Raw genomic sequence first — 16237 nt, 5'->3', positions numbered from 1 at the left:
AAGAAAAAAGTGTTGTCAGGTAGGTGATACATATGTGTATTTTTTCTCACTTAGAAATACCCAAAATTGATGTAATGGAAGGGACTTGGTTAGGAGTTTGGTTAGTGATTAGATAGTCATTATTTAACTTTTATATTATTATTTATTTATGTTAGTTTCTATATTAATGAATGTAACTAAATATTATTAAATACACTTAGATTAAAAAAAATAAAGTTTCATTAAATTATAAATAAAAAAACAACTAAAAAGGAAAAAACCATAAGTTGAAAATATAAATACTATACTATTTAGAGTAAATTGTCAAAATTATTATTGAGTTTAGGTCACTTTAGTGAAAAATAAAACATTTTGAATCTGAGTCCCGTGGTTTCAATTTTGATATCATTTTTATGCAAAATGCAAACTGAGTCAAACTTTTCTATTAACCTCTAACTTTTTTTTGTCATATTTCTTATTTTAATGAAGGGTAGGATTATCCTTTTATCCCTTAAATTATATTAAGGGTGCTACTAAATACACATGTTTCTCAGTTTTCCGTTTATGAGACACTTGTCTAGCTTTATACACGAGAAGGTGAACATGCCAAATACGAGCTGCCCATTATGTGTAGACTTGTCAGTTTGCATAAGAGGTATGTAACAAGGTAAAAATTTTGTGCAAGCTTTCGATTGGGGTGGGAGATCGGTTAAGACCGCGGGGTGTGGGAGGTTTGGGTTGAGGATTTTGCTCGACACGTGGCGGGGGTGAGATCCACTAGCCAATGGTGAAAATTGAGGGGTGTGGTGTGGCGTAGCTTAGCTTAGCTTGACGTGGCCAGCCATGTGGATTTTTTTTAATTAAAGTAGCCAATCAAATTGAAACAGCTAACCAAAGCCAGCCATGTCACCCTGTCCCCCGCCCCTCGTCCCCCACTACAAGAAATATTGGCAATAGTGGTGACATTTTTAGCGACGACTTCAGAAAAGTCGGCGCTAAAGGTTCTTATCCGTGTCCAATGTTTAAAATCCATCCACAGCCGTTCCATGAAAACATCATCTGATGGTTCATGTTTTATTACAACTTGTCGCAGCTAAAAAGTGTATCAAAAACCTTTGGTGGGCTCATACCTCACTCAATCCCTCCCAAATCACACCACTCCCTCCCCCCAAACCCTAGGCTGTCTAATACCGCACACCACGCCAGACCACCTCATCTGCGACGCTGCATCATCTCTCCGAACAACCTCTTCAGCGTCGTCGGACCACCAGGTATCCTTGTTGTGTTTGATTGTCTCTATTTTGTATTATCTACACAAATTTCTTGAGTTAAAATGTCAAATTTCTGTAGTTAAAAATAGTTGATTAAAGTTAGGGTAGATATCGATGGGTTATTTTATGTTTATCTCAATAATCAGTGTTCTTTTTTCATATTTAAACACACTTCCAAATACGCTATAAATATGGTTATTTTATGTTTATCTCAATAATCAGTGTTCTTTTTTCACATGCCTTGACTTTCTTATAAATGTAATTAATATTTTTAGAAAGGGGAAATATTCATCATTTAATACCAGGCATCCATGGAATCCATTCGGGACTCTCTTGCTGAGGAGTTGGTTAAAGAGGTACGTTTTTGATCAAATTGTTATCTTCTCAATTTTTATACACCCCCAAAAAAATTATAAAAAAAAATAACAACAGGTTATGTATTTTAATCTTCATCGTAGAGTAATTATTTTTTGTGCAGTGTGAAAAGTTACGGTCAGAAGTGTCTCAGCTGCCTGGCATGAAGGCAGAGATGGAAGCGTTAAGACTTAGACACGCGGCTGCACTCGAGTTGATGGGTGAACGCGATGAAGAGGTACATACGAGCGGGCTTTTAAAAAAACTCCTTGACTGCAAATTTAGTTCTTTTTGTTACAATTATAACCTTAAAGATAGAGGTCGGTGGCACCGACCCAATCTACCCCTAACTTTGCAATAATGTCAAAAATAACCCTGCAAATTTGTAAATGTCACTTTGGCCCCGTCAGGTTCTTGCCCCATGCCAAAGGAGCAACGCTATGCCCAACGCCAACCCGGGGTGAAGAAGCTGGCGTTGAAGGGCAACCCCCGTCCCCAACCAACGCCCATACCCCACGGTCTAAAAGGATTGGTGGGCTTGATTGCGTGATTAGCTATAAAAAAACTGATTCATGTGATTATTTTGGCAATTGGCAACACTATGGTTTATTTGGAAACCAAGGAATGAGAATTTTCAGTAAATTTTTTTTCGAACGGCGGCTATTTTGTTAGACCATAAAATAGAACAATGAGGCCAGTAAGGAACTGGGAGTTTCAAAAAAGAAAACAACAACATTACATAATAATATCTCGAACATTAAAGTCGCACCATCTCTCCCAAACTAAATCACCAAAAGCCACTCTTTTCTTAAGCCATAGGAACATATCTTCTTTTATCCCATCCACCACTCACGGAACTGAAAACGGGATGCCTTCAAAGACTCTATCGCTACGAGCCTTCCAAATTCTCTACACCGCACTATACACCACAGTCTCCAACACTTTTTTCCATTTTATAGACCACTTTAGCTTTTGAATATACCCCACTAAATCCGTAAATGATGAGACCTGTGTCATGATTGGAATTTTAATCCAAACACAAAAATGCCACCACACAGCTTTTACTAACACACATTCGGCCACCAAATGTTCTTCTGTCTCCTCTTCATACCCACAGATCCCGCATCTCAAATCCGAAACCGAGATCCCACGGTGCAGTAAAGCATTTTTTGTAGCAATACACCCCATTGACAACTTCCAAATAAAATATAAGATTTTTTTTGGCACCCACATATTCCATATAAAGCCGTCATTTACTACCCGCATACAGATCTGGTCCACCACCTCCGCTCTAAAACGAGCGACAGAGAATAGTTGGTTATCCCCATTCCCCAGAAGCACTATTTTTGGATAAAGAGTCGGGGAACTATTTAATTGGAATGTTATCCCCAGAAGCACTATTTTTGGATAAAGAGCCGGGACACAGATAATTTTCAGTAAATGTTACAAAATGTTGAAAGGTTTATTGGGGAGATTAAGGTGGCCATATATTTTTGGATAAAGAGCCGGGGCACTATTTGATTGGAATGCCTGGTGTAATTTTCAGCTAAGTTTTTACATTGTATTTTTAGTTGTTTACTTTTGGTTATCTTTTTTCTAGCTTCAGCTAAGTTTTTACGTTGTATTTTTAGTTGTTTCTTTTTGGTTATCTTTTTTCTAGGTTCAGCTTGTTTTTTTATTAATAAAATTGATGTTTCTTTTCTATCCAAAAAAGAAATGAAAAAGGTTACATCCTCAACTTTTCAAAAATAAATTCCGTCTGATCAGAATTATACATAACTAGAAAACTAGCCCGCGCGCGTTGCGCCACGGCGGTGAACCAAATTGACATGTAGTCGGTGTAGTCGATGCGAGCGGACATACATTGTGATGTGTGACCAAAAACAATTGTTCAATGTAAAGACATTAACAACCACAACCAGGTTGTATCTTGACGGTTAAATGAAGACACAAACAGAGATTACCGAAGACACCAGAAAAGACTCAGACGGAATAAGTGAAATGAATCCTACAAATTAAGAACAATAGAAGATGTAACCGCTGGGATCGTCTTTGACTAAATTCCACACATGTTCACATATGAAATGTGCTTTATGTTCTTCATGATACACCTTATGAGCTTGTGTCTTTAACTCATCACACTAGTACACAAGTAAGCATTAGACGAGGTTCAATCTTGTTTTTAGACGCGGTAATGCACATAACCCCGTCTAAAAATACACACACAATCTCAACCCATTAGGATCCTAACGAAATATCCTTTAACACTAATAAAATTCGCGTCTTTTAATACGAACCCTGACTTAAAATATGCTTACATATCTTTAGACGGTGTTTATAAACTCTGACTTAAAATATAATTAAAACCCCTGACTTAAAAAATGTCAACCGCGACAAATAATAGCATAAGTGTTTTAAGTATGATACGGATGGAGATATTATTTGAGTTTTTTTAAGTATGATATGGATAGAGATAAAAAGACCATGTTCCAAATTGGTGTAAGTCACTTTTTATTTTAGTGTTTCCTAGTTGCAGGAAGTTTGTAATTAATTAGGATAGTAGCTTAGGTTTATAAATATGCAAGGTTCAGTTTTGAATAAGAAAAAAAGTTTGTTTCCTTTTGGTGCGATAACGTTTATTTTGTTTGATCGAAAGCTGTAAGCAAGAGTATTAATTGGAGTTGTGCGTTTTTGGTTCACTTGTGTAAATGACCTTAGTTTTAACAATCATCTCCATCAAAATTTTACATTCTTTTAACCCACCATTGATAACCTTCAAGAGTTACAAGGTTAGTAATTTTGTAATGCTATTAGTGTCCTATTTAATTGTAGAATCATAGTCATATGTTTTTACTTGCTTCTAATTGCTATAATCTAACTTTTTTTTTTTTGCATTTAACTATGCTTTAACATCAAACTTTGTTTTATATATATGAACAAAGTGTGTTGAAGTTAAGGATGAGAAAAATACCCGAGCTCGGTGGGTTTACCCGAAACATCCGGGACAGGTATGAAATCGAGTATGGCATTAGTTTTAAAAACATTTACGGGTATAGGATTAGGTGATACTCTACCCGATTACCCAAAACCACATAGTTATTTACCTGGATCATATACCCTAAAATTTTATACTGTTATTTTCACTTTTAACACTTTTCTATTAGTTGTTTATTTGTATATATGTGTTTGTTTTTATATTATGGATGGACACATGTTTTAAAAAGTAGCCCCAATTGAAATTTTAATTGTCGAGCTAAAATCATTTCACTGCTACTTTAATAAAAAATTAAAACTAAAAGTGGTTGAAACAAAAATTGGCTACTCGATGTACAAACAAAGTCCTGTTAGTGTAAAATATATAATGGGTGTTCAAAGTTTTCTTAAGGCCGCCGAAGCTCAATGGGTTCGGGTGAATGCCGAAGATCAGCTCATTTTTTGTTCTTGTACACCGTGTCAAAATTTCCAGAAACATGATATTAAAGACATAAAGTTTCATTTGTTGAGAGATGGTTTTGTGCCAGGATATACTTGTCGGTCAAAGCATGGGGAACTTTCAAATCGTGGCACGTCATCGTTCAATGAAGACAATGATCAAACATATAACAACGAACAAGATACTGATCACGAAAATGACACTTTAAATGAAGGCAATGGCAACTTCAGTGAAATGTATAATGATTTAGATACTAATATTGGTGATAATGGGCAAGAAAAATCAAGGAAATTACTTGAAGATGAGTTAAAACCATTATATGTGCGTTGTAATAAATATTCAAACTGATCTACCGGTTGAACATGAAGCTTCACCTTGAACAGTTAAGTCTGATCGAACGGGGTGATTCCCATCCGATCGACAAAGCTGAACTTGGTTCGGGTTCCGTTGTTTGACGCGTCGACACACTGTCTCAGTTAAACCGCAAGACTTTTCAACTTAACTAATTTTGCAAAGTTTTCAGATAGAAGGTTGCTCGATCGAGTTGCTGTCTGATCGGACGACCATCCGATCGAACGACTATTCGACCAGGTGACTTGTGATCTCAACACTTAAACTATCTCGCAAAACTTCAAAGAATATCAGTTTCAATCGAATAGCCATCCGATCGAACGGCCATCCGTCCGGATGACCATCCGATCGAATGACTTTATTTATACTACAACGAAAACTTCAAAAGTTCAAATATTTCACAACAGGCTTCCTCAATCGAATGACCAACCGACCGAATGGTCATCCATCCGGATGACCATCCGTCCGGACAGTCATCCGATCGTTCATCACATTCAACGCACTGTTACACACTGTTCAACGCTTACACTATCGTTCTCTGATCAGGCTAATCTCTCAAGCGCTCCCTTCAATCCAAGATTGTGTTTATTTACTAAACACGCTCAGTGAGTATACTCGATCCCTTTTTGCTTTACGCACTTTTGGGTGTTACATAGGTTACTTATATCAAATCACATCGACACAAAATGCAAACACTTTTTATACGCTAACCGCTCTCGCATGTTATACTTGTTATTCGATGAATGCTTGTATGTTATGTTTACACAGTGATTGTTGCCTGACACCATAGCAACGATGGTACTATAGTTTGGACACAGCACCTGTCGTGGACATGGGTTGTTAAGGGTTTTACTTCACATGGTCATAGTGGTGATAATTTGTTGCCTATTCTACAACTCGCAGTCACGTCTGTGCATATTTCATTGTCGATAGCTTACTTGCTTCACATTTCTACGTGTTACATGCTGGTTATGCATAAATCGCTTTCGCTACTATATGCTATTAAACTTGTGTACCACCTTTACACTCTGTGTATTGACCTTATTTTAACGTATGTGACACGTGTTTAGGATGCTTTGCTTGCTATGTTTGCTGGAAATCAAGCTAGGGAGTCTAGAAACGTCATTCAATAAAATCTGAGTTGTTGGAACAATTATTTGTCTTTGATAACTATGTCTGTAATAACTATTTAAGCTTTATATGTTTATGGTATGGGACATGAACGTTAAATATATTGTCACTAATAGTGTTATGGATTCTCTTGGACAATCTGTTTCGCTCAGTGTCGCGCCCCGATGATTCCACCATCGGTTGGGGTGTGACATCACCAACCTCACCGGACAAATCCCATCAATTACTAAACTAACCCACCACACCATGCTCAAACTAAGGTGGACTAACTTATCTGGTCTAGTCCCTTTGTTCCTCAGCCAACTCACAAACTTAAACTTTCTTGATTTATCATTTAATAATCTCACCGGCTCTATCACGCTCGAACTTGCAAAGTTAACAAAACTTGGTGCTCTACACCTAGACAGAAATAAGCTCATTGGAACCATCCCTGAATCATTCGGGGCATTCATCGAAAACGACCCGGATCTTTATCTTTCACATAACCGGCTAACCGGAGATATACCCAAATCTTTAGGGTACATAAAATTCACGGTGATCGATTTTTCAAGAAACCAACTGACAGGTGATTTCAGCATGTTTTTTTGGGACAAATAAGACTATCCAAATAGCTAATTTTTTGACGAACAACTTTCAGTTTGATCTCCCGGATGTCGTGTCTCTTGCAAGCTTGACGTCTTTAGATTTGAATCATAATAAGGGTTTTGGTAGTCTGCCGGAAACATTGACCATATTAAGTTTACAGTACTTGAAAGTGAGTTACAATAGGTTGTGTAGGAAGATTCCTCAAGGCGATGACCTGCTGATGTTTGAAAACACTTCGTATTTTCATAACCGGTGCCTGTGTGGGAAGATTCCTCAAGAATGGATCAAAATGACAATTTGAAAGATTTAAATTGAAAATCCCCAAAATACCCCTGGCTAAAAATAAGGTTTTTGGATGGAGTTAGGCAATGTGATCAAAACGGCAACAAAAGGAAAAAGTCAGGGAGCCAGAGGAGAAAAAAAAAACTATTTGGACTAAAATGACAAATTTGAACAAACCTTAGGGACTAAAATAACAATTTACTCAAACTAAAATCTAGTAATGATATCTCACAAAATTTCTATATTCCCTCTTAATATTCTTCCCAAAATTACAAAATTATTTGTTTTCCCTCCAATCCCAAACACAACTAATCTCATCTCCCCCAAATCAACATCTCACTTCTACACATTACGTTATTGCCAAGCCCTAACCTCCTTTCTCCTCTGCTTCTGGTCAGCCAATCGACGTTGCCAGAATTCTTTTACAGGTGGCTTAACTTTGTTTTATTGAAAGATTTTACAGGTATAAATAAATAACTTTTATTTATTTAGCGTTTACGTGTTGCCTGTTAATCTGTTATGCGTTGATGTATTTTGGATTTTGACAACACAATTTCTCTTCCCTCCTTCATTACATGGATTCCCGTCATGAACAAATAACCAACCACCACCACCGCCTGTGTATGGCAACGTCGAGTGCGCGAAGGTCGACTTCTATCGGTGAAGCGGAAAACTAAACCACTAAGCTAAACCCGAAGCGGTTGAAAGTGAAGAGCCGTTGATTGGACCAAAATCGACGTAATTACTCTTAAACTTCATTCTCTTCTTCCTAGGGTTTTAGTTTATTATCTATATTTGGTTTCAATTTGTCAGTAGGTATTCGATTTTAATTTGGTTCTAATTTCATTATGGTCTCTGACTAATGTGTAATTTGAGATGAATAATAATTTACCGGAGTCTGTTTCTTATGGATTATTTGAAATTTTGTTCAAAGCTGAAAGTGTAACAGCAGAGGTAAGCTTTTCTCTCTTAAGTTATACACGTGCTTTTTACATTTCATTATGTTACGAAGATATTTCTATTTATTTATAAAATACTTTTTGAAATTTTAAAAGAATTTGGGTCCGATGTATGATGTATTGTTATTTTTCTTTAGTTGTGACAGAATTTTAGACCATTACAAGCGTTCTATCTGAATGTACTTGTCTATGTGGCTGTTATTCAGGATGGTTTATGGTTGTGTCATCGGAAGGTAATGTCATCCCTGTTTCATTGCTGTTAAATTTTAAGTTAACATTATGCGAGTATTTTGTTATGTCTATGATGTTGCACTTTTTTAATAAATAGGATTACCATGTGTTGTTGATAGATCTGTGATGGTCATGCGCAGTTTACTACCGGTTACTGTATGCACATGGTATCTTTTAAAGCTTTCCTTTGTGTCTTACGGCTACTGTAGCTAAATTGTACATCCTTTTAAAGCTAGTTGTACAAGGCTCTTATTGCATCTTTTTTTTAATCTCCTGCCACTATATCAGCTGTTGTTTCAGTTGTATATTATATGACTTAAAATGCAGCATGGCTTTGTGAGGGCTATGGTGTTGTATTTTTAAGAGGTTGGTTTACCATGTGTTGTTGATAGAGCCGTGATTGTCATGCGGTAGGATTTGCTATTGCACGACAACCAGTTACTATATAACCATGGTATCTTTACCTATCAAAGTGCATGAGCCTTATTTGCAGGTTCCTTCTATTTTTTAAGGCTGATTATTAAAGTTCAGTTGCTAATAAGTCAAAGTGAATATGTTCTAATGTGGTTACTTTTGCATATGTTAGGTTAACTTACAAAGGATTGGTACAAGGGCAAAATATGACTTAAATGGTGGTGGGGATTAATGGTAGCTGTGAGGTTGGGATTGTTAGTGGAGGACAAGGATCGATTCACATCGTCTTCTAGATCGATTTAGAGGAGGATCGATCGGTTAGCATCGTCTTCTAGATTAGCACTTTTGACTTAACTTTCAAGTGATTGTGAATTATTAGTATATTTTACTTGTAACCCCGTTTTCAAGTGCGGGGGCTTTTTACCGGTTAATATGGTTTTGAATATATTTAGTAATGAATTATTATTTTACCCATTAGTATTGTAGACTTTCGGGTTGAATGTGTATTAGGTCGATTTGAGCATATTCGGATTTGGCTATCTTGAATATATATATATATATATATATAGGTTGATTGTTTGGAATTTGGATTGCGTATTATTTTTTAGTGCATATTATTTGTTTATATGTTTGGAATTTGGACCTGCAAATTATTTGTTTGAAATTTGACTGTGGTTACTTTTTTTTTACATAATTTCTTATAAGTCGCGGTTTATATAACAACGACTAATTTTTTTTTTAGAATTATAATGTAATTTTAAGTCGCGGTTTTAAACCCTGACTAAAAACATTTTCTAAAAGTATTAACAACTTTTAAGTCACGGTGGGTGTATTTTAAGACGGGGTTCAACAAACCCCGTCTAATAATTAACACATTTTAAGACACGACGTTTTAAGACGCGGTTCAAAATCGCGACTAAAGACTAATTTAACCGCGTCTATTGGTCACTTTTGTACTAGTGTCATCAGACAAATCGCTTTCCTTTTCTGCTCTCAACCGTAACATAATGATGTTGAATGAAGTCACGTTAACTTTCATTATATGCCAATGTGACCTCAAGTTGTCAGCCGTTCTCTCAGCCCCAGAACCATCTCCCTCCGTGTTGTATTTCAACACCCTCTTCCAAAAATCCAAGCTCTTCGGGCCGTTCCCGACAACGCTGTTGTTTGATACATGTAAAAAACCCCTAGTAAGAAGTTCATCGTCCGCAATAGTCCACGGTTGCCTTTTACTATAGACGCCCCCTCTTTTCTTTTCTTCTTCTTCTTAGAACAAGCGTTCATCTGTATACACAAAATATTACAAGTTTCATGCTCATTCAAAATGTGTTGAAAACCTGAAAACTGGAGAAGGTAATCAACAGCCGGCGCCTACAGCCTCTTGCCATCGTGTGTACGCCACCGCACCATCTAGGGTCACCGGAACCCTAGCCGTCACGTCTGCGAACATCAGCACCACCATGAGATTCCTTACTTTCCGGAGCTCGGCCAATCGTCAGAGAATCGGCGGCTCTATTTAGTTTTTTCTCTCCTGATTCTCTCTACTGTGTCTCTCTGTTGTTCCATGATAAGAAGATGACACAACAACCATGGTACAAACAACAATGCAACCTTGGTACAACTATTGCATGCATAAAACACTAACAAAGCATGGTGTACAACCTCTATTGCAACAAAATGTTGCAAACTAGAGTATTATATAATATATATATCTTTTTCTTTTATTAAAGGTCAGTTTGACCCATTCAAAGTTAGAATTTTTACAAAGAGATACATGAAATGTGTAGCATACATCTAAATATTTTGTAGTATCATAATTTATATGAATCAAAGGGATGTGAAATTTTATATGTTTGCAGAAGAAGATGAATGAATTTTAGGAGGCTATCATTTATTCTAGGGTGTGCAAATGATGGTTTGGTTTGGTTTTTACCCTTAACAATAATCATAACAACTAGCTTCGGTTTCAGTTAATTGGTTATGGTTCAGCTTCTATTAATTTCGGTTATTTAACCACTAAACGAGGCACTGGACCTATTTTGTAGAATAAATCTCCTAGAAGCGTCAACTAATCAAAATTAAAGAAAGTACAAGGATAAAAAGGCACATACAAATTTATTTATAGGATGCTAAATATCAAATTTTGTTCTCATAAATATAAAAAATTGACAACAATGAAAGAAACTGACATCAAACTCAATTATTTAGTTTCAAATAATGAAAAAATACATGTAGATCATGAATATGAGTTACCTTTAGAAGTTGACTAGACAATTAGATATCTACCAAATTAGTTACAACTTGAGATGATATTATTATCAGGGTAAAGTAGATATCATTCTTGGATGTGAACGTAATAGTTGTTGATTCAAGTACATGACCAATTTGGTTATGAAGTTATTAAGATTAGAATGTGCAATATAAATGACAAAATGATCACCCTTAAAAAAAGCTGAAACTAGAAATTGTATTAATTCAAAATTTATAATACGTTCCAATTAGGATTAAGTAGAGATATGTGATACATATATATAGGGTAGGGTTATTGTAAAAAGAATGTGTTTTGTGAGAAGTGTAGGAAGTAATCTATATCCTCTGATCTATAATATAATGGTTGAAAAAAATTACATAACTTTTTTAAATTCAAAACCCACATGCAATGCACATACAAGTTCCCCCTCTTTTTTAAAAGTCAATAACTTTTTATACATAATTTTTTTTTGAAAAAAAAAATTACACTATAATAACGAGTGTTTTTTAATCTTTAATATAAGTACCACATTACTATACTTATATAGAGAAAAAAATTACGACCCACATGCAACGCACATACAAGTTCCCCCTCTTTTTTAAACGTTAATAACTGTTTAAAAAAATTACACCATAATAACGAGTGTTTTTTAATCTTTAATATGAGTACCACATTGATATACTTATATAGAGAAAAATATTACGCTTCGATCAAATATTTTATTCCATGGTGTTTTGTCTATGTTGTATTAATTGTATAGTGATTCAAGGCGTTGTGTTTTATATTAGAACACCATGAACGTATATAAGACACCATAACATTGCAAATACCTTTGAATTCAGAAAACTCATTACAGTAAAACACCATGAACGTATATAAGACACCATAACATTGCAATTACCATTGAATTAAGCAAACTACCATTTTCTTATATAGAAACACCCTGGAACTAGAAAAACACAATAGAAAACAAGACACCATACAAGTATACAAAAACACCATTCCAATAGCAATAAAAATATCATTAAACTCAACGAGCTAATTTTTTCCTTTTATAAGACACCATAATCTGTTTTGAATTCCTAAATAAAACACCATGGAAAACGAGTTTGAATGTAAATGGTATTTGCAAAGTTATGGTGTCTTATATACGTTCATGGTGGTTTACTGTAAAACACAACGCCTTGAATCACTATACAATTAAAACAACATAGATAAAACACCATGGACTAAAACATCTGATTGAAACGTAATTTTTTTCTCTATATAAATATAACAATATGGTACTCATATTAAAGAAAAAAAGCACTCGTTATTATAGTGTATTTAAAAAAAACCTTACGTATAAAAAGTTATTGACGTTTAAAAAAGACGGGCTGAACTTGCATGTGCGTTGCATGTGGGGTTTTCAATTTTATCTTTAATTATGTTTTTTATTAAATTACTTAATTGCCCTTATCCTAATAAATCAATTAATGACATGTGTCCTTATCATGTTCTTTCTTATCTTTCTCACAAATTTCATCTTTTTTACAGGATCCTAATATATATATATGAGTGTGGATCCTACGGAAAGTGTGTTTTTCCTAGAAAGTCTAGGAAGCGATCTGGGCCATCCAACGGGTGTGTTTAATGGTTGAGATCATATTGGTGCTAGTTTGGTAATATGTGTTTCTTAAAAATAGGATTATTTAATTAATCAGGGGTAGATATGTCATTTAGCTTGTTTTAAATATGGAAATAATTGTCATTCCATAACCACCCCACATTTCTTGCGATTCTCTCTCTCTCTCTCTCTCTCTTCCTTCTATTCTTCATGAAGAAACACATCAAGAAAACACATCGTATTAATCTGCTTGCTAATCTGCTTGCTGTTAAAACACAGCGTCAAGAAATCCTCCAGCATTACCAGCATGGATGGTAAAACACAGCGTGTGAATCTGCTTGCTATTAATACACAACTGTATGAATCTGAATGCTAAAACACAACTGTATGAATCTGCTTGTTGTTAAAACACAACTATATGAATCTGAATACTAAAACACAACTGTATGAATCTGCTTGCTGTTAAAACACAACTGTATGAATCTGCTTGATGTTAAAACACAACTGTATGAATCTGAATGCTAAAACACAACTGTATGAATCTGCTTGCTGTTAAAACACAATTGTATGAATCAGAATGCTAAAACGCAGCTGTATGAATCTGATTTTTGTTAAAACACAACTATATGAATCTGAATGCTAAAACACAACTGTATGAATCTGCTTGCTGTTAAAACACAACTGTATGAATCTCAATAATAAAACACAGCTGTATAAATTTGCTTGCTGTTAAAACACATCACCAAGAACAAACTGTTAAAACACAGTACCAAGAACATGCTGATAGATTCCAGATGCCATGATATTTCTCTCCGTATAAAAATATGATCAGCGATGAATCTTGTGAGCAAGAAAACGAAGGAATGATTGATATTAAGTGATACAAGAAATCGAAAACAAAAAATTCCGAAATGTATGGAGCAAATCGGTTTCATTATGGATAGTTACTTATTGAGGATAATTTCATAAAATAAAAATAGATTGTGAAAGTACATAATTGCCCTTCTAGTTAAAATCCTTCAATGCCACGTGTTGCATTCTGATTGCTTTCTAGACTTTCTAAGAAAAATCCACTTTCTACCCAACTCCTCCTCTATATATATATATATATATATATATATATATATATATATATGTTACATCCCATTTTTTTAGAAAAAAAAATAAAAATGTTACATAAGGTTTTTACCATGGTTTCTTGAGTTTTTTCAACTGAAGTGGGTTTTCATTTTATCATTACTCTATATATGTGTGTGTACGATTCAGATCAAGGAAAACTCTTACAAGTTGTGAGAAGATAGAACACTCAGTCTTCCCGTTTTTTGCCTCAATTTTTTCACACCCCTAAATTAAAATATTACAAAGCCGACAATAAAAAAATTTGAAGTGGTTTTTCAGCCCCTCACAGCTGCTGTGATCATCAGCTTTTTACAACATTTACGGCTACTGTAAATGAAAAAAAAACTAAGTTATTTATTTATTTTGGAAAAGTTGATATTTTTTTAGGATTTTTGGTAATTTTCTTTTGAAAAACTTTTCATAAGGACGAGTTCTCTAAGTTCTCACAACCCGTATGAGTTTTCATTTTATCCTAACCATACACACACACACACACACACTAGTAGGGAACCCACGCGATGCTACGACGACGACAATTTACAAATCACTAATTGATTATTCCTCTCGTGATATATTGTATAATAATTTTGATGGACATTGTTACAAAAATAGGACGACAATGGTGGCGATTCGATGATGGTGATGTGGTTGCGGACTTGCTGTGGTCCGGTGGTGGTGTTGTGGTTGCAGACTTGCGGTGTCTATGGTGGAACTGTTGAGAAAATAATTGCTTGTGTTTATGTTTTTGAAGAAACCATTATAAAGAGTTTGAAGGGTGCAGGGACGTAACTTTTAAGGGTGCACCCCCCAAATGTTTCAATTAGAAGTGTAATATTTCCGATTTTTCGTCCGAAAAGTTTAAACCTTTATAGGTCCGTTCCCGCTAATTATTTTGCCTAAAAATCTCCTGCCCCTACCATGTTTATTGTCCAAAATATTCATACATATTTTTGTATTGAGTTAAAAATGTGAAGAACGGATTGTTAGTAATTTTTTATAATTGTTTATAAACTTTAAGTAAATTTTATTACTACTTTAAATATAAATCAAGGTTGAGGGTTCTTTTTTATCTTAAAGGTCTTAAAGGTGTTTACCATTTATCTTAAAGGTCGTCATGCCGAGTTGTAATTTCTTCGTCTAGGTACTTACCATTTGTCTTGCATCATTAAAAATATTTTGATCTATTACACAATATTTAGCTTTTTTAGTTTTATGTGTAAGAACGCGTCATTTGAATGAATGAAGATTATGTAGTTTTATTTGGAGTTATTATTGTTTGACCCGACCTGAATCGAATATTCGACCCAAATATACAACTTGAATCATAACGATAGGAAAAAAAATTGATCCCATCACTTTTTGCCCTCCTTGAAACTTTTGGTCAAGCTCTGCTACTAGAAGGGTGGATATGTGTGGTGCTATTTTGATGGACGTGTACATGTTTCTCAACACAAATTAGAAATGCAACCATCAGTGTGCTCATATATTAATTCTTATTCTCTTTCTTTGTTATTTATATATGTTTATTTTCTTTTATAATTATGGTGAACCATCAACTTCAATGCGACATGTTTATACACATACATAATATAAAATTTTGCCCACATTTTTTAACACCCTACACTAAAATATCGAAAACGGTACGATACACTTGATTAAGCGATGACCGGAATAGAATATGGTTTAAACCCAACAAGTACTAAGAATTGTATAATATGGGTAAACAATATACATTCTGGAATTGAAATAAAAATGATAAGGATTGACTCGTTTCGATAAACTTACGTAAACTAGTTACATAAGCTTAACCGTATGCATATAAGCGATATCGGGTAACCGGATGAGTTATAAATAAGTTCTATATGCCAATATACTTTAAATAGGTTGTAACTTCAGTAGGTTATCAACTTATATGATCATTAAGGTTTTAAAATCAAAATATGCCTCATAAGGGCATTTTAGTCATTAAGCGACGTAAAATAAGAATTTGCGTATAATCTGATATTAGGAACATGTTCATTTTGTAAAAATACTTTTTTATGATATAATATCAATAAGTAATCAAATATGTATGGGTTTTATGATTTAAGACCAAACTATGCACCATAGGGGCATTTTGGTTATTATATACGTAGTTTGAGAACTTATTTAAAAAATCCGAGTTATGATCAAGTACTTACTGTTAAAACATTTTAAATATGTTATAATATCAGTAGGTACTAAGTTTTGATTGATAGTTATGGTTTAAAACCATACTATGCACCAAAAGGG

The 16237-nt window shown here is 34.6% G+C and overlaps 1 protein-coding gene and 1 pseudogene across 1 annotated transcript; both read left to right on the top strand.

Annotated features, from left to right (window-relative positions):
• Nucleotides 1-1064: 1064 nt before the first annotated feature.
• On the top strand, nucleotides 1065-6528 carry LOC110879149. Its single transcript, XM_035974182.1, has 6 exons — nucleotides 1065-1250; nucleotides 1526-1606; nucleotides 1729-1842; nucleotides 5561-5628; nucleotides 5935-5985; nucleotides 6459-6528. The coding sequence occupies exons 2-6, from the start codon at nucleotides 1562-1564 to the stop codon at nucleotides 6526-6528; spliced, it is 348 nt and encodes a 115-aa protein (XP_035830075.1). The 5' UTR covers nucleotides 1065-1250; nucleotides 1526-1561.
• Nucleotides 6529-6687: 159 nt separating this feature from the next.
• On the top strand, nucleotides 6688-9435 carry LOC110876565 (annotated as a pseudogene).
• Nucleotides 9436-16237: the final 6802 nt, after the last annotated feature.

The sequence above is a fragment of the Helianthus annuus genome, chromosome 6 (genome assembly GCF_002127325.2).
Source record: "Helianthus annuus cultivar XRQ/B chromosome 6, HanXRQr2.0-SUNRISE, whole genome shotgun sequence".
NCBI lineage: Eukaryota > Viridiplantae > Streptophyta > Magnoliopsida > Asterales > Asteraceae > Helianthus > Helianthus annuus.
The sequence above is the reverse complement of the archived record's forward strand: the minus strand, read 5'-3'. Positions and strand labels throughout refer to the sequence as shown.